Here is a 25,593-nt window from a genome sequence, read left to right on the forward strand (position 1 = left end):
CAAAGCCAATTTAATTATTTTTAAATAAGCAACCGCTATAATCTTTTCTTTAGCCATTATGTGTTGTCGTTTGATATCACTTATAAGTTAGTTTTTTACGTTTTTAAATTATTAACTTAAAAAAATTAAAATAAGTTATAAATTTGTTTGGTGCATTTTGTGATAATTTGTGAAAGAATTGATTAAATAAACTGTCAGATAACATTCTTGTTGTGCAAATATGCGGGAGGGCTCAAAAGTTATAATTAATTCAAAATAAGCGTCAGATAAATTATAATTCCAAATTGCAACCAAATTAGTTAATTATTTTGTAAGCAAATAAGTCAAATAACTTGATTTATAAGTGCTCAAATGGGACTGTGTTTGCATATACCATTAGGAATTATGTGATTATACCATTAGGAATTATGTGATTATGGCTCTATAAGTGCTATCATAAAAATATATCAATTGAATATAAATTTGTGTAAGTTCACTTGTATAAATAGACTTACACGAATTTGTATTCAATTTATGTATTTTTATGAGATTACTTATGTAAATTCATAAAAATTTATATAATTTTGTATTAAAATTATATACAATGTGTATTACACCCCATAATATTACCCTATTTTATTATGTTTTCTTTATTTTGTTCTTTCTTTATTTTTCTTTTTTTTCAAGCCCCATCTGTCTCATTTTTAAATGATTGCTATGCATCTTGGGAACAAGTTCAGCTCGTCGAAGTATATTATGCTCTACTTCTTTTTCAAAAGAGAAAAACATAATAAAAAAAGGGTAAATTACACTGACACCCCCTGAAATTTATGTTTATTATAATTCTCCTCTCACCATTTAGAAATTATATCTTTCCCCTAAGGTTTAAAGTTTCATTACAGATTTCCGTCCTTAGCAATTTAATTTTTTTAAATACCAATTTTGTCCTCATTGGGTAAATTACATTGACACTCCTCACATTTTAGAAATTAGAATCCCCTCCCTAAGGTTTAAAATATCATTATCAATTGTCCCCTTCGGTTAGTATTAGTTGGAAAAAAAATTCATTGAAAAAAAAATTAATTGCAAAAAAAAATTATTTGAAAAAAAAAATTAATTGAAAAAAAAATTTTGTTAGTAAAATTTTTAAATTTTTGTTTAAAAACCAACGTAAACTCATTTTTTGAATTTATATTTTTTTCTCAAATTTACAAACTGAGACAACCATTTATAAACTAAAAAAATTATCAAATAAGTTTTTATGACAGTTTTTTAATTTTTTGTAAATATAAATTGAAAACTGAAAACGAAATACCAAATAGGCCTTAGATGGTAAAAATGTCGTAAAATTAACAAATAATTAAATAAGTTACCAACGTAAGAAATAACTTATCAAAAGATTCTTATGCTATGTATGGTTTGATTTTTAGAAATTTTTTTTAAAGAAATAAAAAATAAAAAATAATTATCATTTAAGGATAAAAAATAATTATCATTTTAACTTTTGGGCAGGTTATATACATACGTATGGCTATTTCAATTCAATTTGTAAAAAATTATTTTTAACTACTCGAAAGATAAAAATTATATAAAAATGATAATTATTTTTTATTTCTTAACCAGATTAATTATTAATTTTTTTAAAAAAAAATTGAAAAATCAAACCATATATAGCCTAAGAATCTTTTGATAAGTCATTTCTTACATTAGTAACTTATTTAATTATTTGTTAATTTTATGACATTTTTTCCATCTAAAGCCTGTTTGGTAACCATTTCGTTTTCAGTTTTCAATTTATATTTACAAAAAATTTAAAAACTGTCATAAAAACTTATTTGATAATTTTTTTGATTTATAAATGGTTGTCTTAGTTTGTAAATTTGAGAAAAAAACGTAAATTCAAAAAATAAGTTTATATTGATTTTTAAACAAAAATTTAAAAATTTTACAAACAAAATTTTTTTTCAATTAATTTTTTTTTCCAATTAATTTTTTTTTTAAATTAATTTTTTTTCCAACTTATACTTACCGAGGGGGCAATTGGTAATACTACTTTAAACCTTAGGGAGGGGATTGTAATTTCTAAAATGTGAGAGGTGTCAATGTAATTTACCCAGTGAGGGCAAAATTAGTATTTAAAAAAAATTAAATTGCTAAGGGGAGAATCTGTAATGAAATTTTAAACCTCAAGGGGGAGATATAATTTTCAAAAGGTGAAAGAAAAACTGTAATAAATATAAATCTCAGGAGGTGTTAGTAAAATTTATCCATAAAAAAAATAGTTTGCTTTTGCTAAATTGTCGGGGAAACAAAAGGTACTGGAAATTTTATACAAAAAAAAAAAATGGATTCAATTTATTGGTACATGAGCAGTGGAATTGGTACATGAAGACAACATGGCATTTAACCATGACCCAACAGAAAATTATTGAGTGTTTCGGAAGCAATACGTGTTCATATTTCCTTAGGGGTGTAAAATCGGCCTACCAGTCCGCGGCTCACCTGAAGTCCGTCTATGGCCCAGTGCAGCTGAGCCATCGGAGATGCACTCTCATTTCCAAGCTAGTTTGGTGGGAAAAGAATAAAAGTTCAGTAGAAAAAAAAAATTAAAAAATGGTTAGGCCTAGCCCGCTTCCTCAGCCTAAGGCCGAGTACCCCTAGGTATGGGCTTGGACCTGGGCCGTTATTTTGCGTGAGTGGAACAGCCTGGCTCGGCCCAATTTTTGGTGGGAGCCCGCTAGGCCCGCCGACGAGCCAGGCCATTTTTACACCCATTCACTAATCATTATTCACCCTGCCTTTTCATATTCCTTAATCACCCAACATAAAATCATGAATTCCACATTTTTCACCAATCATAATATCCTAGAATACTACGTGACTGTACTCCAGGAGTACCTAATAACTTCCCTAAAGCAACTCATTAATGAAATTTTTTCCCTCTTTTTTCTCATTTTTTTTTTCCAACTATGTAGTCGAAAGTAGGACCTTGAAATTTAATTGGTTGGTGAGATTTCTGCTTGTGTGTTGAACCAAAGCCGATAAAATTGATTATATTACAATTAAGAGATGAAGTTTGTAGTTTGTATCAACATTTTAACAATATGTTTATCCTGGAGCAGCATCCATAATGAAAGTCAAATAGAATTCCAGTCAGATTATGATATTTAAAGGTTAAATTGTTGCTCAAAGGAACTGAAAAATCAACATGCTATATATGTGACCATGATCTTTGTTATGTTCGGACAGCCTAGCAAATTTGGGTGTAAAGAGTCCGGATTCTCGGCCGCCCTACCCGGCGGCCGTTTCCAGCAGCCCCCAAAACGACGTCGTTTTGGGGGCAAATTTTCAAAAAAAAAAAAACACAGAGGAAGAGAGGGAGGAAGGAGAGGAAGAGGGAGGGAGGAAGGAGGAGGGAGGAGGAGGAGGCGGAGGCGGGGCCGGAGGCGGAGGCGACGGCGGTGTAACTGCTGCGACGAGCTGCGATGGCGACAATCGGACGGCTGCGACGGTCGGCGGCGAGGCGACGAGCTGCGATAGCGAGCTCGCAGCCTCCTCCCTCCTCCTTCCTCCCTCTTCTCCCTCTCCCCTCCCCTCTGGTTATGGCAGCGAAGAAGAAGAAAAGAAAAAAACGAAGAAGAAGAAAAGAACGAAGAAGAAGAAAAGAAAAGAAAAAAAAAAAAAAAAAACCCCAAAATGACGTCGTTTTGGGGGGCTGCCGGGTAGGGCGGCCGAGGATCCGGATTCGTAAAGAATCTAGACCATTTGGTGGTGCTTGAAGACCCTCCAAATCAGATTGTAAAATCAGATTGTAAGGGCTTGAATTGGCATTGAACTCTGTTTGTTTGTTTTTATTTCAGTTAAATTAAAAATAAATAAATAAAAAGACTATGATCTTTACTGGGAAAAACTTGAAATATAAAAGGGCAAAGTGAAAAAAAAAAAAAAAAAAAAAAAAAAAAAAAAAAAAACAACTTTAGAAGGTAAAGTGAGAAAGTGACCAAATATAAATGGGCAAAGTATAATTTAGCCATTTTAAATATTAAAAAAAAAAATCAATGTAAAAGTAAAAAGATTGAAGTAGAATGTAAATAAATAAAATAAAAAAAAATCACCAATCTAATAAGTAAATTATATTGATAGTTCCTATAATTTTTAAAAAAAAATTCACTTTAATCTCTTTAATTTTACACGTGATTTTTTTTTTCTTTTACAATATTAACGAAACATGACAAAGAAATAACATTGTAACAAAATTAAAAATATATAATTTAAATTGAAACTATAGACTTAAATTATAGAAACTAATGGTATAATATATTTTAATTTTTTTTCCATGTGCAACTCATGAGATTGACACTTATAACAAAATCGTTCATTTTAATCTTCAATTTGAATAGAATAACTAAATTAAAATGAGATTGATTTTGAACCGTGGTTATTGGAAAACAACGCACCGAAAGTTTGGATTGTATCATCATCATCATTAGAGTGTTTGCGTGTTTATTTATTTATTTTTTTACATGTGTTCTTGATAACTAATTTGTTGTATTCATACTGCAGATAAATAAAATAAAATAAAATAAATAGAGGGCATTTGGGTGCATTATAAAAGTTTTTTTTTTATTTTTTTTAGATCACATCATTTCTTTACTTTTCTGCATATTTTTTTGTAAAAAGTCAAAGTATATTTATTTAGATCATTTCAAATAACCCCTTAATTTCTTTCATAACTCATTTTGACCTTCTAATTTTGATTCTATAGAGAATCGATTGGAGAAGAAAGATTATGTAACCAACCCCATTTAATGAGACTTAAAGTTTGGTTAGTTTAGCTTGATGCAAAGAGTTGTAGTAACTTGACCAAATGTAGAACTGGAAATGCAAATCTGAAAGATTGGGGTTCTAATGATCATGATTTAGATTGGCATAAGTCTTTCAAATCTTGAGATGAATCTATAAGTTGTTGGGAAAAACTACTCATATTACATAATTTCACATTGCATATCGCAAAATTATGAGATGAACAAAACAAACCTCCAATCCCAGAAAATATAACATGCTGAATAAAATACAGATAAAATATAAAATGGTTAAAGGAAGCAAACCGAAGCAAATGGTTAAAGGAAGCAAACCGAAGCCTGTGTGATACCACAGTCTTCTTAAAATAGATTCGCCGCCTCACCGTTGGGTGCTGGAGGTACGCCGACGTCTACTTCTCAGGATACGACGGTTTTTACCAGCTACAACAGAAGCACCTTCTGATTAGCTTAGCGAACTGACAACGGCAGCACTCTCTCTCAGGAAGAAAATTATAGGAGAAGTAGACTGACAGGGTATGGATGCCAAGAAAAAATTTTATATCTCTTTTCAAGGAATAGGGCCTCCTTTTATACACCATGGGGGAGAGGGGAGGAACCTCTAGCCATCAAGGCTGGCAACTAATGCTAGTAAAACTGCCCAATCAATTTTGTAAAACTGATGAGCCTTAAATGTGTGAGTTATATACACATTTATGAGGCAATTTCATATTCAACCATTTTTTCTCCAACATAAGTTCCCTAGGTTTTGCTAAGATGTATAAGAATTACCATCTTTTGATTTTTCCAAGGCTGCAAAAAGGCATTTTGAAGCTTAGATTCAAACCCTGTAAAGAACAAATGACTGTCAAAAAATTTGATTCCCAACCATATCATTCCAACTCAATAGTGCACTTTCAAATTATTGTAAGCTAAAATAGAAGTCAAAAAAGCTCGTCACTTCAATTAACTTTTTTCAATAAATGAAAATTGCACTAAACAGACTTGAAAAAAAAAAAAAAACTAATGAGTTATTTATATATGGGTTGTTACGCGATGATCGTCCCATCCCGTCCTATCCTTTTTTATCCAACAGAAAAATCAATAAACCAAGAGATATTTTAACTTAGATGCCACATCCAACATAAAAGATTAACAAAAATGCCTCAGACCCAGTGGGGGTCACGGGGGGTCGTGTGTGTTGCCCTTCCATTGGCCAAAAAAAAAAATTGTTTTTTTTTTTTTTTTTTTTGATTTTCAACGAATCATGACCCGCCACCTCACTGGGGGTCGAACCCAGTGGGGGTATTTAGCATGGTTGAAAGATTAATGTGTATATATATTGCATTAAATCACCTGTTGAAATACTCAAGTACACAAACAAATCATAAAAAAACACTAGAAAAGTATAAAGTTTTAACTAGCCCAGACTACTAATCAGCTATTTTTGTCTTTCTGCCTCACTAGTAGTACTACAGTGGTTCTTCAACACATTTGATGTATCCAATTGCAAAATTATTCCTTTCATCAATGGTAGACAGAAAATTAAAGGGTATAAAGAGGCAAAGATGATTACTTTCACTTTTCCTTTCATTTCCTAACTCAGCTTTTCCTTTTTGTCTTTTTCTTTTCACCTAGGAAAACTAGTTCGAGGCATGCTTTCAGATTGTAAATTTGCAAGTCTGCTTCTTGTAGACATGGTTGGTTTATCTTGTGTAAGGGCTTGAATTAGCCTTGAACTCTGTTTGTTTGTTTCTATTTTAGTTAAATCAAAAATAAATAAATAAAAAGACTGTGATCTTTGCTGGGAAAAACTTGAAACATAGAGAGCCCAAGTGAAAACAAAAAACAAAAAAAAAGGAGGCAAAGTGATAAAATGACCAAACATAAAGGAGTCAAAGTGTAATTTAGCCATTTTAAATAAAAGAAAATCAATGTAAAAGTAAAAAGGCTGAAGTAGAATGTAAATAAATAAATAAATAAATAAATCACCAATCTAACGAGTAAATTATATTGATAGTTCTTATAATTTTTTAAAAAAAATTCACTTTAATTTCTCCAATTTTACACGTCGTCTTTTTCTTTTTAAAATGTTAACAAAATATGACAAAGAGATAGTATTATAACAAAATTGAAAATATATTATTTAAATTGAAACGATAGACTTAAATTACGAAAACTAATGATATAATTTATCTTACCTTTTTTTATGTGCAACGCATGAGATTGACACCTAGCAAAATAATTCATTTTAACTTTCAATTTGAATAGAATAACTAAATGAATAATGCTAGATATCTCAAAAGTTTTATCAAAATTTATACCAAATATTTCACATAGGTATGGGACTCTTACCATGAGGGTCCCATGTAGATTCCGCACTCATATAAGATATTTGATAGAAATTTTGGTAGAATTTTTAAAATGCCTAACATTGTTGTAACTAAATTGAAATGAGATTGATTTTCCGACCACACTGCCAACTCAGTAATTCAGCTGGAGAGCACTGGCAGAATAGATGGCACCTGACTGACCTGCAACAGAAATATAAGAATCCCGCGGTGGTTCGTCCACTCAGGGGCACTCCGACGATCAAGTCAGTATGTCTCTCAAAGATAATCAATTATTCAACTCACAAGCTTGAGCTTAAAAAGCATACCTTAGACCCATGGGGGTGCCTCTCTTTTATAGCCAACATAAACCTAGTCCCAATAGAAACCTAACTTCTATGGACTCAGGATTGCTGCTAATCTTGGACTCCCAGTAAGATTAGGATAAACTCTCTAAGAGTCTTATCTTAATACAAACTGAAGTCTTCTCTCATTCTAGGACTTTTGTCCCTCATCCAGGTTGAGTTCCCTTTTCATTCTAGGACTCTTGTCCCTTATCCACTTATCTCGGATTCCGATATCTTCGGAGATAACCTCGGCCTTGCCGAGATCACCTCGGCGTCACGACCAGGACACATGGCACCTCGGCTGACACATCGGCATCACCTTGCCACGTATTGGTACTCAGAAAATATATCCACACAACTGCCCCCTAGGTTCTATTACCTAGGCATTCTGAGGTGATGGAACCTACACTGTTCGTTCATCTGTGCCCCTCTGTCCGAGATCAAACTCGCCGACCTCAAAGTTCCCTGGACTTTACTGTCCACTGGTGTCAAGAATCAAGTTTCATGCTTTTCAAGCTGCTTGAAATCGCACCTCCTAGCCGAGGTTCTGGTTCCATTAATTCAAAAACTACAAGAGCTTTGCAACTGCTCCACTCACACTCTCTGGTGAGTTCCCGATTTCCAGTCATCTATTTGACTCCGGTGATTTTCATATCGGCGTTCATTTCACTTTATGGTTCATAAACTCTTTACTTGCTATTAAGCTCAATCTTTCATAACTCTTCTGAATCTGTTTACTTGCCATCTGTTGCCTTCTATTTTCATCTGTCTTCAAATTTTGAATTGTTTGAATGCCTGGCACTGTTCTTGTCATATCCGCTTTCTGTTGCTAGCATCGTGTCTGGGTCATTACTTTCTTGTTTTTCACATACTTACTTAGTGCCTGTGCACTTGGCTTTATTCTTGAACTTTGTCGTCTTCTTGACTATTTTTCTCTTTTTTTCATTCAATCCTCTGGCTTTTTCTCTTTCTAGCTCTTTTGCTTAAATCCGTCATTGTTCCAGGCTTTCAAGCTTCTGCAACTGTCTTCGTTCCTCTCCTCTGGTGAAGCTTACGTCATTCTGTCATTGTCGTCAGACTTCAGCAATTCTCATTCCGGCTTCTCTCTTTCTGGTAAGCCACTGTTCCTCCTGGTTTTATTTCTTGTTGCTTTCCAAGAAGCTCTGCTTCATTGTTAATCACCATTGTTGTTTTACCCGTTGTTTTCAAATCATCTTCTTGAATACACACTATTCACACATCTGTTGATTTTTGTCACTGTTCTTGGCTTGACACACTTGTGCAATCTTTTTGTCTTGATTTCCTGATAGCTTCATCACCATTCTTGATTACGAATTACATTCTTGTTTCTTTTTTCTGTGTCTTTTTCCAGATTCTTGCTTTCAATCCTTGCTTTCAAACTCTGATGTGCCAATCCCCGAGAAGAGCCTTGATCAAACTCTTCGGGAGATCGATGTTGAGCTCGAGGCCGAAAAGGCTGCTGAGAAGTCTTCCCAACTGTCTTCTATACCCTGCCATTGATGCCGAGTAGTTTTGTTTCCTTCTTTTACTCCTTGTACCTTGTACCTTGTACTTTGTACTTTGTCCGTCTTTGTATGCTTTTAATCCGGCCGACGTGCCATTTTTGTAGTCTGAATAATTTATTTTTCAATATTCAGGCCGAAGTGCCTTCTTTCTTCTTTAAATGCATTTCTCTGATTTCTTCTTTGAATGTATGTCTTCTTTTTTCTACTCTTGTATGATTCTATACTTAGAATAATTTGCATGTCTTCAAAGTACACCTTGACTGTGCAATCTCTTCGGGTAAAATACCTCTGTCACAACTTCTAATCTTGCTCATCTCGGCCTTGTCCTAACACTTGAAAATATTGTAACAAATATTTTCACAAGTGTTGCTTAGGACTTGTCACTTTCTCAATGTCTTCTATCAAGACTTCAGTTTTCCATATTTCAAGTTTTGACAACTTGGTAGTCTCGGCAAGTACGCAGATATTGCTTGAACTTGACTTTAACTTGTAAATTTTTCTCAAAAATTTCAACAAGTGTTTAACCATCATCCTTTATCATAACCTCGGCTTAACTTCAGCTTGTAAATTTTTCTCAAAATTTCAACAAGTGTTAAACCATCTTCCTTTATCATAACCTCGGTTTAACTATAACTTGTAAATTCACACAGAATTTCAACAAGTGTTTAAACCAATCTTCTTCCGATACGACCTCGGTTTAACTTCAACTTGTAAATTCACACAAAATTTCAACAAGTGTTAAATATCACATCGGTTTAACTTCAACTTGTAAATTCACACAGAATTTCAACAAGTGTTAAACATGACCTCGGTTTAACTTTAACTTGTAAATTCACACAGAATTTCAACAAGTGTTAAACATCATCTCGGTTTAACTTCAACTTGTAAATTCACACAGAATTTCAACAAGTGTTTAAATATCACATCGGTTTAACTTCAACTTGTAAATTCACACAGAATTTCAACAAGTGTTAAACATCATCTCGATTTAACTTCAACTTGTAAATTCACACAGAATTTCAACAAGTGTTAAATATCACATCGGCTTAACTTCAACTTGTAAATTCACACAGAATTTCAACAAGTGTTAAACGTCATCTCGGTTTAACTTCAACTTGTAAATCCACACAGAATTTCAACAAGTGTTAAATATCACATCGGTTTAACTTCAACTTGTAAATTCACACAGAATTTCAGCAAGTGTTAAACATGATCTCGGTTTAACTTCAACTTGTAAATTCACACAGAATTTCAACAAGTGTTTAAATATCACATCGGTTTAACTTCAACTTGTAAATCCACACAGAATTTCAACAAGTGTTAAACATTATCTCGGTTTAACTTCAACTTGTAAATTCACACAGAATTTCAACAAGTGTTAAATATCACATCGGTTTAACTTCAACTTGTAAATTCACACTGAATTTCAACAAGTGTTAAATATGATCTCGGTTTAACTTCAACTTGCAAATTCACACTGAATTTCAACAAGTGTTAAGCATCATCTCGGTTTAACAAACTTGTAAATTACTACAAATTTCAACAAGTGGTAAACATCATATCGGTTTAACCAACTGGTAAATTGCTACAAATTTCAACAAGTGGTAAACATCATCTCGATTTAACCAACTTGTAAATTGCTACAAATTTCAACAAGTGGTAAACATCATATCGGTTTAACCAACCTGTAAATTGCTACAAATTTCAACAAGTGGTAAACATCATATCGGTTTAACCAACTTGTAAATTACTACAAATTTCAACAAGTGGTAAACATCATCTCGGTTTAACATCTCGGTTTAACTAACTTGTAAATTGTTACAAATTTCAACAAGTGGTAAACATCATCTCGGTTTAACCAACTTGTAAATTGCTACAAATTTCAACAAGTGGTAAACATCATATCGGTATAACCAACTTGTAAATTCACACAGAATTTCAACAAGTGGTAAACATATTCTTCTTCTCTCTGCCCCTGCATGGCTTCCACATACTCCTTTGCGAACCTTATAAAAGGTCTTCAACCTGGCTAACTGCAATCCAACCTTGTGTGTTTTCTTTTTTATCTTCTGGGATCTGAGATTTGTTCACTGAGCTCTTCTCTTTTCGAAATTAAGTGCCGAGATCTTGTCTGCTAGAATCTTGGATCTGCTCACTCAGGTTGAGCTCTTCTCTTCTCGGACCTACTTATCTAGGCCGAGATCATGTCTTCTAGGATCCGGGATCTGGAATTTGGGATCTGCTCACTTAGGTTGAGCTCTCGTCTTCTCGAGCCTACTTGTCTCGGCTGAGATCAAGTCTTCTCGAATCCGAGATCCAGAATCTAGAATCCGAGATCCGCTCACTTAGGATGAGTTCTTCTATACTTGAATGTTATCTCTTTGGGAGCGCTCATGCCCCCTGTCTTTTCATCCCTTTTGGAAGGGTGTTCGTTCCTCCGCAAGTATCTATCCTTCCATACCTGGAGGTCATCTTCATTGTAGTATCTGCTTCGATCTGTTGTCTTTGGTGCGCTACCTTCCTGGCCGGCGTCTTTCACTCCGTGACTCTGGTCACGAGTTTCTGTGTTGCTGTTGTCCCCTTCAACGTCGAGGTTGATAGATCTCCCATTCCCAACAGGAGCGTTGTCTGATCCTTCTGTCCGTCATTGGCCATCTATTCTTCTTTCTTTTATTGGCCATCTATTCTTCTTTCTTTCCCACAGACGGCGCCAAATTGTGGGGGAAATTTCTGACCACACTGCCAACTCAGTAATTCAGCTAGAGAGCACTGGCAGAATAGATGGCACCTGATTGACCTGCAACAGAAATATAAGAATTCCGCGGTGGTTCGTCCACCCGGGGGCACTCCGACGATCAAGTCAGTATATCTCTCAAAGATAATCAATTATTTAACTCACAAGCTTGAGCTTAAAAAGCATACCTTAGACCCATGGGGGTGCCTCTCTTTTATAGCCAACATAAACCTAGTCCTAATAGAAGCCTAACTCCTATGGACTCAGGATTGCTGCTAATCTTGGACTCCCAGTAAGATTAGGATAAACTCTCTAAGAGTCTTATCTTAATACAAACTGAAGTCTTCTCTCATTCTAGGACTCTTGTCCCTCATCCAGGTTGAGTTCCCTTTTCATTCTAGGACTCTTGTCCCTTATCCACTTATCTCAGATTTCGATATCTTCAAAGATAACCTCGGCCTTGCCGAGATCACCTCGGCATCACGACCAGGACACGTGGCATCTCGGCTGACACGTCGGCGTCACCTTGCCACGTGTTGGTACTCATAAAATATATCCACACACGTAGTTATGGAAAACTACACACCGAAAAGTTCAGATTTGGGGACACAATCCATAGCTTTAGATCATCATCATCATTAGAGTGTTTGCGTGATTTTTTCTTTTTACGTGTTCTTGATGACTAATTTGTTATATTCGGGAAATTATTCAATATTCTTAGAAAATTACGTGTTCATACTTTTTAATCAATCATTATTTAATATGCTTTCTCATATTTTTCAATCACCCAACATAATACCTCACCTATCCACCTTCTCCACCAATCACAATGCTATGAAATACCACGTGTCCATATTCTGGGATTACTAAATAGTTACTCATTATATTCATACTATAGATATTAAAAAAAATAAAATTAAAGAGTGTTTGGGGATGCACTACAAAAGTCTACTTTTTTTCTTTTTTCTTTTTTGTTATATTATCTCTTTACTTTTCTGCATATTTTGTTGGAACATTTTCATAATATATTTATATATATTTAAATGTATAATATAGTTATATGAATAATTAAAGAGATGTGACTTTTGGGTTTCAACCAAAGGGTGTAACCATTGAGTTTAAACAAAAAAGTGTGTCTTTTGGATTTAAACCATGGGATGTAACTATGGGATTTAAACCAAAAGACATGACTCTTGGATTTAAATGATGTCACTTTTGAATTTAAAGGACACGACCTTTGGTCTAAGGGACACAAACCCATGCCTATATAAAGGCAGAATGGGTTGGAAATTCATGGAATTTCTCTCTAACATTCATATTATTATTTTCCTCTATACTTGGTGGATTAGAAAAATCCAAAAGTAATCGGGATCTGATTTCATTCGTGCATAACGTAGTCAGACATCAGTCTTTAAACTGGGTTTCATTGTATTCTGGAGGCAGATTCACAGGTAACCAGGTGCACACCATATTCGACAGAATTGGTGGAGGCGAATATTGTCTTAAAGAAAGGAACGTTGTAACGTGCCTTGAAGTAATACTAATTATTTTCTGTTTTATCTCATTTTTACCAAATTTGCACCAACAATCTTAAGACGATATTTCAAAGAGATGGACAGAATTAATATTTATTTGAAAATATTAGAAACAATTAAAAGATTGACTTTTAATTCCAATTTGGTGTTTGACCGTCAAATTACGATCAAGGTGATAAAATAGTTTGCTTCAATTTATTATTGGCAAAGGTATGTCTTAATTCTTTGCTTATGATTTTTATTTGAGGACCATGCTTATAATTTGAACATCAGATAAGTTCATAATTGGTATGAAAACTATGTTTGCTTCTGTCATTCAAAGTAAATGCTTTATTTGTTCAATGTTAGAATATCTATGGTATTGGATTTGATAGTTAATATGTGTGATTATATTAAATTTTTAGTATTGTTGTTTCATGTGAACAAAATGCAAACCAGAATTTATTAGTTTCGGTTGTCATTATTAGTAATAATTATCATGTTTTGTATACTATTACTTTTATGTTTTGTGTTTTTGCAAAGTATTGTGGTACAGAAGTTATATGCAGGTTTCTTTGTAAAGACAAAGTTAATTCCATTGATGGTTATCATTGTCGGGGTAGATAACCCAACGAGATGAAAAATGAAATACATTTTTGCTTATTTATTGACAATTGTTTTTTTATTCGAAAAGCAGTGGGAAGTATAGGTTTGACGTTATCTATAAGCAGCTTTTTTTCACAGAAAATGTTGTAATCCTGCCTTGTGTCCATGTTGATGTCAAAGAAGACTATTGTATATAATCACATGGTTCATCATATGGCCAGAGGTTTGGGCCACCGGCTACGACTTTTTGGGTTTTAAGAAAGCCCATGTACAGTGATCTAGTTGTGGGTTTAAATAATATCATTTTTTTTTTTATCAATAATAGAATCAAATTCTTTGGATAATTTGTGTTTAAATCCATGTACTGAATTTACTAAAAGGCCCAAAATATTATTTTGAATCTAATAAATCCATTTAATGGATTAAGGATCAGACTCAAAAACTGAACTTTAAATCCTATTTTTGGATTTAAGGAATAGTTATTTTGTAAAAGTTTTAAGAATGTATTTTTAAAATCGAATTATGATTTTAATTATAAAAATCAGGTATGATTTTTGGTTTGTGAATTCTTGAAACTTGAGAAAATATAGAATATATGTTATATACTTGGTAAATTTTCTAAATAAATAAATTAGAATTTCTAATATATGTAACTTGTATTTGAATGAAAATTTTATATTGATTGGTCAATTTATGATTCAAAACAAATACAAGCACAAATCATGAAACTTATGATATAAGAAAGTATTAATTTTAAATATCTAAAGTATTGATTGTTTAAGTCCCACAATTTAATTTCTAAAAGTTATTGAGACTGGTTTGTTTATATGTTGAAGTAGGTATCCTGCTATTTGAAAGGATACATAGGAGCAAGGCTCCTGCTAGTTTATATATGTATTCTTTTGTATTTCACACCTAGGAATGATTTGGAAAGGTAGGAATGATTGCCTTTTTAATGATAAGATTGTTGATGGGCCTGAATTGGCTGAGATGGTGAAAGTGAGGGTTGCACTTTGCTGTAAGCAAAGTTATAGAGGCCTACAGTATTCAGTGGACAACATATATTGTATTCTGGATAGTATCAAAGTCTGATTGAGGGGGTGGTGTTTGGTGTTTTTTGCTGCAAGGGTGCAGGAGTTTGGTCAATCTGTGGTATGCAGGATTTTGGTTAGTCTGTGGTATTACCATATCTTCTTGGTGGCTACTTTTGCTCTGCTGTGCTTCAATGTTGCTATGCTTTGCCTTATTTTTGGCTTGTTGCTCTGGCTTAGTTTATGGGGTCAAGCATGCTCATTTCTGGTTGCTGCTCTGCTGTGCTTCAACTCTGCTCTGCTATATATGTACTCTGCTGCTGCTATATGGGATCAATGAATAGGCTTAAGTCTGCTGCTGCATATTGGCCTTTTTGCAATTGTTTGAATGATGTTTTGGTATGCTGTATTGGAAGTCTGCTGCTGGATTGGGGAAAGTTATCGGAGGTCTGCAGCTGGCCTTGTTGTAATTGTTGGTCTGCTGCTGTAGTTATTATTTTTTTTTTTTTGGAGGTTGAAGGATCAGGCTCAAGTCTCAATGGAGGTTGAAGGTTCAGGCTCAAGTCTCAATGGTGGCTGTATGGTCTGAAGTTTGTTCATGCTGCCTTGGAGTTTCATCTGGTTGCCCTGTTATGTGGTTTTGTGAGGATGGGCTTAGAGTTACATTCTTATTATTTTCTTTCTATTTTTGTTTCTCTTCGTTAGTCTCTCACCGACTAGGAGGTTAGAGCTTTTTTAGCTCCAACCTCCTCTTTCTTGATGTATCATTGACACCTTGTATATGCTTTTTCATCAATACAGTTTTTTGTTTTGCTGAACAAAAAAAAATTGAATATCAATACTCTGTGTTTTTAATGGTCTGTTGTATGGTTGTTTTTATTTTTTGTGCAATTTTTCATCGTTTGTGCATTGTTATAAAGTAATCAATTCCCCTTCAAAGTGCATTATAGTCACCGCTATTTGTTTGTTCTGTGGGATTTTTTTTCTTTGTTTTGGAAAAAATCATGGCATTCAAAAAAAATCGAACAAACATAATTCATGTGGTAAAAGCGAACAAGCATTACTACTTTCAACTTGCATTGTTTGTTAGACAAATATCACATTGCACTGGACAAACATTACTATAGTCATTTGGGCAAATATGACGTTGTATTGTTTGTTCTGTACCCATAACATTGGAATTATGTGTATCACATTACGTACAGGCCACGATAAAAGCAAACAAACATTACTACGTTCCCTCGTTTGTTCCAGTCCCAAACATTGGAATTATGTGTACAATCAATACGTGTGGGAAATTAGTATTATCACAGCTGCGACCTAAAAAGTTGTCACGACAAGCTGATGCAGTAATCCAGTTGTGGTTAGGCATCGAAATTACTCTCGTACTGGCAGGCCATGATAAAATCGCTGCCCTATTTGTTGTAATTACAATCAATCACATGCACGAACGATACTCGCCCATCTTTGTATTGTTCACATCCATAACGAAGTCAAACACCAACTTCCGGCGCACAGAAGGATGAAACTATGTACAGAAAGCGAATAACACAAATCAGGTACAGTTACAGCGGTAGGAAATAAACGGATTTATTTCGCAATTGGAAATTAAGCGGTACGATGTACCTTGTGTGGACCGCTGGGTATATCAGGCCGCTGCATGTACTTGATCACAAACATCCCACAGTCGAAAGTGCTACAAATGAAATGTAACATTCAGTTTCTCGTAAAATATAAGCAGGTTCGTTAAATGAGTGATTCAGGAGTGAAGTCAATGTGACGCAGGGTTTGTGGATTACTCGTCCAGCTGTTGTAATGGCCTTTGTTCTAACATGCGGACGTCAAAGGTACGAATGTCTACAGCATATTCATTTCCAAACTGTAGTTGCAGTAAGGCATGCATTGTTTGAACCTGTTGCAGAATGAGACGGTTAGTTTATGTGAAGGATGTGACAGTGTGGAAGTAGATTTGTGAAATTCAGCACGACATACTAACATTTTTGCCGCGTTCAGCTTGTTGGTGTCTAGTGTGGCGGATGCCAATGAGTCAAATAGGTACGCCACACGGTCTACCATATCTATTTTTAGGCACACCCAATGTACTCCTCTATAATTGAAAGGCATGTAAATCTACACATAAACACAAGTGAAGACATTGTTTAGAGGGCAAGCGAACATGTACGCACTTTCATATTTACATTGACATTCATGTAAATGGGATCGACATTCATATTACCGACGTTCATATTAAATCTACTCGCTTCAATGGGATGGACATTCATATTACCTTCTGACATGCATCAAGCACCCCAGTATATCTGTCATGTCCAAAATATGATTTGACGATATTTTCATGGTTCAGAGGTTGAGTTTTTTGATTTAGTATCAAAATCTGCATGTTTAGTGTGTAAAGTTCAGTCAGCCAAATTTTTCTGAAAATATGTCTTCTGCAATACACAACCGACCTAAAACACTTACTTGCCGACACATATATTGGAAAGAACCACGCAGTATGCCTCCCGTCTTTGTGTACTTGCCGCTATCCGTTAGTCAATTGAACCGCGACCAAGTTGATTGGCTAGAACATTGTAATAGACCAGGCAACTTGCGAAATAAGGTTTGCCATTTGTTTAAATGTAATGTGAATGCTGCTAATATCACCTTCTGAATGTCGGTGCTGGGAAAGATTTCGAACAATTTTTCCATTTTCAAAACCCACGCCTCGGCCTTCATCGGCTCTATGCCCCCTGCAAATCTCGGTGGGTTCATCTTCTTGAACTCTTTAATCAAAGTCATCATCCCTTCCCCATACAAGGCTGGCTGTGGAGGCACTTGGGGCACTGGAAGAGGTGGAGTTGCATGTCGGCCATCCGTCTGTTCGGCCGGGGTAGATGTAGCGCTTGCATTCTGTTGCCTCATCTGCCTCAAGTCACGGGTTAAACCTTCAACTAGTCTTTCTAGTCTGTCCAATCTATCCTCTGATTGATCTCGGCCAACTGATGGTCTACCTCTCCTCATGATGCTATGAGTAGGCAAAATGCAACCTTAAAACAAACTGAGCCAAGAACCATGTATGCAAATAACAAATGGTTATGCCGAGATGATGCACACCTTATCAAGTAACAAGCAATATGATGCAATCCTAAAATCATTCTAAGGGACATCCTATGCTCTTTAGGACTCAAAGTGTGTGAATAACGTACTATAAGGAATGCATGCTTCGATACCAATCTGTCACGACCCCAAACTGCCCCTACTAATTTGGTGCCGTGATGGCCAGTAATCCAGGATTACCGAAGGCCAACCTCCAAAATCCACACACCAACAGAGTATAAATATATATATGGGGCTCACAAGTGCGGAAGCAATAATTTAAAAAAAATACAAGTGGTCCAGAAGAGCAGTGCGTAAGTTACATGGAATGGCATACAACTTTACATAATATTACAACTTGAATACAATTATAATGAAGTACAAAATACATATTACATCTTGATCAAAAGGCTTCTCCAGCCGACATGTGTAAATTACAAGCATTATAAGCCGAGAAGCATAATCTTCAAGACTGCTGACATGAATACAAGTTAGGCCGACATAAACAAAAACCCAAAACAAGCTCGCGAGTCACACCTAGGCGTCACCGCCTTCCTGCTCATCACCTACATATATATAGAGAGGGTGAGCTTGGATACTCAGTGAATGGTATAAGAAATAAAGGGGTTTGCATGACTGGTATTCAAGATCTTTATCAAACAATACATAACATAATTAGTGCAAGTCAAGGGATGAACCAAGTCCATCTTCCAAATCTGTCAAGTTTCAAAGGGTGCTTACTAACATCATTATAATACAAGTGATGACATCTCGGCAAACAAAACCCATGCGGTAAACCGTCAGTGGCAAACAAGACAAGACAAGACAAGACAAGGGAGATATCTCAATTCAATGGTGCCGTTGCATTATAGTCCCCTGACACTAAGGACTTGTGCTACTAATGCTTAGAGTCCCCTAGCACGTACGGACTTCCAAACTTTGTGCTACAAATGCTTATAGTCCCTTAGCACGTACGGACTTCCAAACTTTGTGCTACAAATGCTTATAGCCCCTTAGCACGTACGGACTTCCAAGAATGTCATCAAAACAAGATAATATATATATTTTCCAATTAGGAATAACCATTCATGCTTACAAATACTTTCCAAAACGAAGCAAAACAAGACTTTTATCAAAGCATTATAACATAGCTTTATTAAAAATACCACTCACTTAGTTCTTCAAACGTCGGGGTCAAGGCAAGTCCAAACCCTACAAACACATGGCAAAGTCTGTTGAATGCACTTTCAAACAAGTTTCACATGCATGCAGATGATCTCGGTATTCCTCAAGACTAAGTCGAATCGAAACAAGCACAATTCTTTATCTCGGGAAAACGCGCTGGGCAACTACCAGGTCCAGGCTGAGGTCCCACACCTCCTTGCCGAGGTGTTGCCTCGATGGCCACATTCAAGGAAATGAGGTCGGGAAAAATTTGGGTTTCCCTCTCTAGAAGAACATGAAGAACATGAACATGAGGAAGATGAATGCAAAGGTCATAATTTGCTATTACAAATCTGAGATTACATGCTATGAGTTCAAAAACATGGACCTGGGTACCCATATTCAAGGATCTTATGGAAACAAACACAAAAACATGAATCTTAATGCAGACTTTCAGATCAAACAAGACTTTTTCTTCAAGAACACGTGAACACTATTTTCTCTTTCTAAACCAACTTTAAATCGATGCATGACATGCAGAACAGGTTCGATCGTGCAATGCAGCTAGGTGACCAATAAGAACGACAAGAGTAATTCAAGAATCTAACCTCAATACGCGAATCTAACGGTTTGATTTCTAGGAATCAAGCTCGAAAACCCACTCTCTCACTCTAAAACTTCTTCTTCTTCTTCTAGAGCTTTTCTCTCCTCACAAACAAAGACATATAGCAAAGTGATACATTTCAAGGTCTGCTGGCTGACTTAACCCTCTACAGGGGCACGTGGCAGCGGCTGGTTGGTGATACACAAAAAGGTGGCTGAGTGACAAGACAAAACTATGACAAAGTGTGTTCAACAAGCAAGATGGCATGGGCACTCTGGCGGGTAATGATCTCGGCTAATAACAAGACATCGTCAAGTAGGGGAACAGTGATCTCGGCTAGGAAGGACAACACTTGACTAAGCTGTGCCACACCTTGGCCTAGATGTGCCACACCTCGGTCTAGGTCATACCACTCCAGGACAAGATCACTTAGGCGCAAAGGTAACATCTCGGCCTAGATGATTCACACCTCGGCCTTGGTGATGACACCTCGGCCTAGATAATGACATCTCGGCCAATATGTCGGGGCAAAGGTGGAGGTCAAACAAAGTGGTTCCAAGATAAGTCTAGACATGAAGACGACCTCGGCTAAACTCTCACCAAGCAAGGTACAAAACATGCTGTAACACTTAAACGAATAAGGACAAGACTTGAGACGCAAATTACAAGACAAAATCACATGGATGCATATGAGCATGGCTAGGGTAGCGTGAGGGTTATTACATCCTACCCTCCTTCAAGAAGTTTGCTCCCCAAACTTGAGTTACCTTGATTCGAGAATAGCTCCGGGTATCGGACTTTCATCTCCTCTTCCATTTCCCATGCAGCAACCTTACCGTAATGCTCTTTCCATTCAATCTTCACCATCGGTATTGCTTTATTTCTTAATCGCCTCACTTGTCTATCAATGATGCGTATCGGCTCTTCTTCATAGCTTAGGCCTTCATCCACCACAATCCTGAAATGATTGATCACGTGTAGTGGATCCCGTATATACTTTCTCAACATCGAGATATGAAACACATTATGAACTTGACTTAATCCCGGTGGTAAAGCAAGTCTGTAGGCAACCGGGTTACCTTTCTCTAGAATTTCAAACGGTCCAATGTAACGGGGTGCCAATTTACCCTTATTCCCAAATCTTGAAACTCCTTTCATTGGTGAAACCTTTAGGAATACCTGATCCCCAATTTCAAATTCCAACTCCCTTCTTCTCTGATCGGCATAACTTTTCTGTCGACTCTGAGCAGTCTTGATCCTTTGTCGTATGAGCTTAATCTTCTCGGTTGTAACCTGAACTAGCTCAGGACCAATCAAAGCTTTATCTCCCACTTCAGTCCAACATATCGGCGATCTGCACTTCCTTCCATACAAAGCTTCGTACGGTGCCATGCCAATGCTAGCTTGATAGCTGTTGTTGTAAGCGAACTCTACTAATAGCAAATGCTCTTCCCAGCTTCCCTTGAAGTCCAATACACATAGTCTAAGCATATCTTCAAGTGTTTGAATTGTTCTCTCTGTTTGGCCATCGGTCTGGGGATGAAAAGCTGTACTAAACCTCAATTCGGTCCCTAAAGCCCTTTGTAAACTCTGCCAAAATCTGGAAACAAATTTTAGATCTCGGTCTGACACGATGGACATCGGCACACCATGAAGTCTAACGATCTCGTTCATATACAACACAGCGAGTCGATCAGCACTGAACAAAGTCCTAACCGGCAAGAAATGCGCTGACTTAGTTAACCTGTCGATTATAACCCAAATCGAATCCATTCCTTTCTGTGTCTTCAGCAAACCAATCACAAAGTCCATGGAGATGTCTTCCCATTTCCACTCAGGAATCGGCAAAGGTTGGAGAAGTCCTGCCGGCCTCTGATGTTCTGCTTTCACTTGTTGACAATATAAAAACTGAGACACGAACTCGGCTATCTCTTTTTTCATATTTGGCCACCAAAAGGTTTGCTTTACATCTTGATACATCTTGGTGTTCCCTAGATGAACTGCAAATCTGGATCCATGAGAGTCTTACAAAATCCTTCTTTTCAATTCTGGGACATCGGCCACGCACAATCTTCCTTCAAACTTAAGCACTTCATTCTTAAGGGCGTAACTCGACCTCGGCATGGTGGTAATCTCGTCGGCTACCTTCTTCAGGAATCCATCCTCCATTTGCCTTGCCTTTACTTCCCCAATAGTAGTTGGCTCCACTGAAATCATGGCTAGGCATGCCAAACTTCCCACTGACTTCCTACTCAATGCGTCGGCTACCGAGTTCGCTTTACCCGGATGATACTGAATCTGCATGTCGTAATCTTTCAATAATTCAAGCCATCTTCTTTGCCTCAAATTCAGTTCCTTTTGGGTGAACAAGTACTTCAAACTCTTGTGATCCGTAAAAACTTGGCAAGAGGCTCCATACAAGTAATGGCGCCAAATCTTCAAAGCAAACACCACGGCTGCTAGCTCTAGATCATGGGTTGGATAGTTCTTTTCATGAAGTTTCAACTGTCGGGATGCATATGCTATGACTCTGCCCCCTTGCATTAATACACAACCCAAACCCTTATGTGAAGCATCGCTGAAAATCTGAAATTCCTCATTACTTGACGGGAGTACAAGAACCAGTGCCGTAACTAACCTCGTTTTCAACTCTTGGAAGGCCGATTCTCTATCATCGGTCCATTCATATGCTGTTTCATTCTTAGTTAGTTGTGTCAATGGTACAGCTATCCTTGAGAAGTCCTTCACAAACTTTCTGTAATAACCTGCCAAGCCTAGAAAACTACGAACCTCGGACACGTTGGTCGGCGTCGGCCAATTCACAATGGCTTCAATCTTACTTGGATCAACTGATCTACCCTCTTCATTAATCACATGCCCTAAAAATGAGATGCTGGAAAGTCAAAACTCGCACTTACTCAACTTGGCGTACAGCTTTTTGTCTCTCAAGATTTGCAGAGCAAGCCTCAGATGATTCTCGTGCTCAATTGTACTCTTGGAATAGATCAATATGTCGTCAATAAAAACAACTACGAACTCGTCTAAATACGGCTTAAAGACTCTGTTCATCAAGTCCATGAACGCTGCAGGAGCATTGGTCACTCCGAAAGGCATTATCAGAAATTCGTAGTGGCCATACCTTGTCCGAAAAGCAGTCTTCTCAATGTCATCGGCTTTAACCTTCAGCTGGTGGTAGCCCGACCTAAGGTCAATCTTGGAAAAGACTCGTGCCCCTTGTAATTGATCAAGCAAATCGTCAATCCTAGGCAATGGGTACTTGTTCTTGATGGTTACCTTATTAAGTTCTCTGTAATCAATGCAAAGGCGAAGGGTGCCATCTTTCTTCTTAACAAGTAAAACTGGTGCTCCCCACGGTGAAGTGCTCGGCCTAATGAATCCCTTATCCAACAATTCTTGTAACTGCAGTTTCAGTTCTCTAAGTTCAGTAGGGGCCATCCTATAGGGTGTTTTGGAGATAGGTTGCGTTCCCGACACGAGGTTCACAGTAAACTCTATTTCTCTATCGACTAAGTGGCCAGGCAGCTCATTTGGAAAAACGTCTGGAAATTCCTTAACAACTGGTATGCCGGCTAATTCAACACTTCCATTCAAATCACTTAGTATACTGCACAAATACCCTTGACACCCCTTTTGGATCAACTTATAGGCTTTCATGGATGAGATTAAGTAGGGTGGGGGTACTACTCCCTTACCCTGGAAAAAGACCTCAGCTTTGTTTGGGGTGTTCAACGTAACGCTCTTAGTAACACAGTTAATGGATGCATGATGCGCTACTAACCAATCCATTCCCAATATGACATCAAAGTGGGTCATACTTAACGGCATCAAATCAGCTAATAATTCTACATCCTCAATCACCACAACACACGCCCTATATATGGATGCAATAATTATAGTTCCCCCAGATGGAGTAGATACAGATAGCACATAATCAAGGGGTTCTAACGGTTTGTTCAATTTCTCGGCAAATTTAACAGATACAAAAGAATGTGTAGAGCCCGAATCAATCAAGACGTATGCAACTTGAGAGCAAATTGAGAGTGTACCTGATACTACCGTTTCAGCATTCTGGGTGTCTCCTGGCACTAGAGCAAAAACTCTGCCCTGTCTCATCTGTGTCCTTCCGACGTTGCTTCCCTGTGCAGAGCCCGAGGTGCTCCCATTTTTCTTACCATCACCAGCTCTTGCCTTTGGACAGTCCTTCACGCGGTGGCCTATCTCGCCACATTCAAAGCAGGCTAAAATCATTAACTGACATAGTTGTTAAGAAACTTGTTTTAATTATTTTTATTTCATTAATTATATTTATCTATTGTGCTAGTCATAATTTTTATTAGGGTATTATAAATTTTAATTGTGAAAATCTAATTCACCCCCTCTTAAGCTGCTTTTTTGGTAACATATATAAGGAAAATGAGTGAGAGCACTAATTAGTGCTATCACTAATGATGTGGCAGTGGGTCTCACTAGGAATGATTTGATGTTTTGGCCCTGGTGTTGTATTTTTTTTCTTTTTTTATTGAGTGCCATGTCATTAGTGGTCTTTTAGAGCTCCAAAATTAGTGGTCTCTATCATTGTTGCATATATAAATGTCCAATCCGTTGCAGTGACCATCATACCAGGCTTTTCTCCATTTAATCTTCAACACACAATGAGAGTTTGAAGATTCCATGAAAAAACCGCAACCACTACCTAACCAATGCCTATCCAATAACCTTTCATGATCTTCCTGGAAAACTCACTACAACATAAAAGGTCAAGAGAACTAATATCTAAGCCACTGAGAACAGAATTGTGTTTTCTATAGGTTTCTTATGAGTGTGTATGAAAATTAAGTAGAGAATGGCAGAGAGTGCAGTCACATTTCTACTCAAAAAGCTGATAGCAGCCTTACACCACGAGGAGGTGAAACTATTGAGAGGTGTTTGGAGAGAAGTTACGTACATAAAGGATGAATTGGAGCGTATGACAGCCTTCCTAAATGTTGCAGATCAGGCATCACACGAAAGTGATGAAGAACTCAAAGTATGGGTTAAGCAAGTAAGAGATGTTGTTTATGACACCAACGATGTCCTAGATGAGTTCAAGCTTCATGTGGAAAATCATCATCATAGGCAGCAGGGGTTTTTTTGTTCTTTTCTGAATTTTTTTCACTCTATCCTGAACTTGAAAGCTCGCCATCGGATTGCTTCAAGAATGAAACACATCAAAACAAGAGTCAGAAATATCTCTGAGGGGCGTCAGAGATACCGCTACAAATGTAACATTGTGGAGGAGGGCTCAACCTCCTCCACCGTTTCAAACAGCACATGGCATGACTGCCGAGGGGATGCACTTCTCGTAGAAGAGGCTGAGCTAGTAGGCATCGACAAGCGCAAGAAGCAGCTGATTGAGCACCTTTTGGAGGACGAGCCTGAACTCAAAATCATCTCGGTGGTTGGAATGGGAGGGATGGGCAAAACTACCCTGGTAAGGAAGATCTATGAAGACTCAAAAGTCGAAAGGCATTTCAAAACCCATGTTTGGATCACAATTTCTCAGACATTTGTGGTTGAGGAGTTCCTAAAGGACATAATTGTGCAACTCTTTACTGAGATCAGGCAGCAAGTCCCTCAAGGAATTAATAACATGGGCAGCCATGATCTGAAAATGCAAATAAACAAATTTCTGAGTCAAAAGAGGTACGTAATTGTTTTAGATGATATCTGGAGGATAGATGCATGTAAAGCTCTAAAATATGCATTACCTAACTGTCAATGTGGGAGCCGGGTTATGCTCACAACACGAATTGCTGATATAGCTTCCACCACCAGCACCATATTTGATGGTAGTGTCACATATCCT

The 25,593-nt window shown here is 36.8% G+C and overlaps 1 protein-coding gene across 1 annotated transcript; it reads left to right on the forward strand.

The window, feature by feature from the left end:
* The first annotated feature begins 24,591 nt into the window (after window positions 1–24,591).
* Window positions 24,592–25,574, forward strand: LOC145802740 (disease resistance protein RPM1-like). Its single transcript, XM_082895504.1, has 2 exons — window positions 24,592–25,430; window positions 25,550–25,574. Exons 1-2 carry the CDS (start codon window positions 24,592–24,594, stop codon window positions 25,572–25,574), a joined length of 864 nt encoding a protein of 287 aa, XP_082751630.1.
* Window positions 25,575–25,593: the final 19 nt, after the last annotated feature.

This window comes from Camellia sinensis, chromosome 11 (assembly GCF_055761805.1).
Source record: "Camellia sinensis isolate YWXY chromosome 11, ASM5576180v1, whole genome shotgun sequence".
NCBI lineage: Eukaryota > Viridiplantae > Streptophyta > Magnoliopsida > Ericales > Theaceae > Camellia > Camellia sinensis.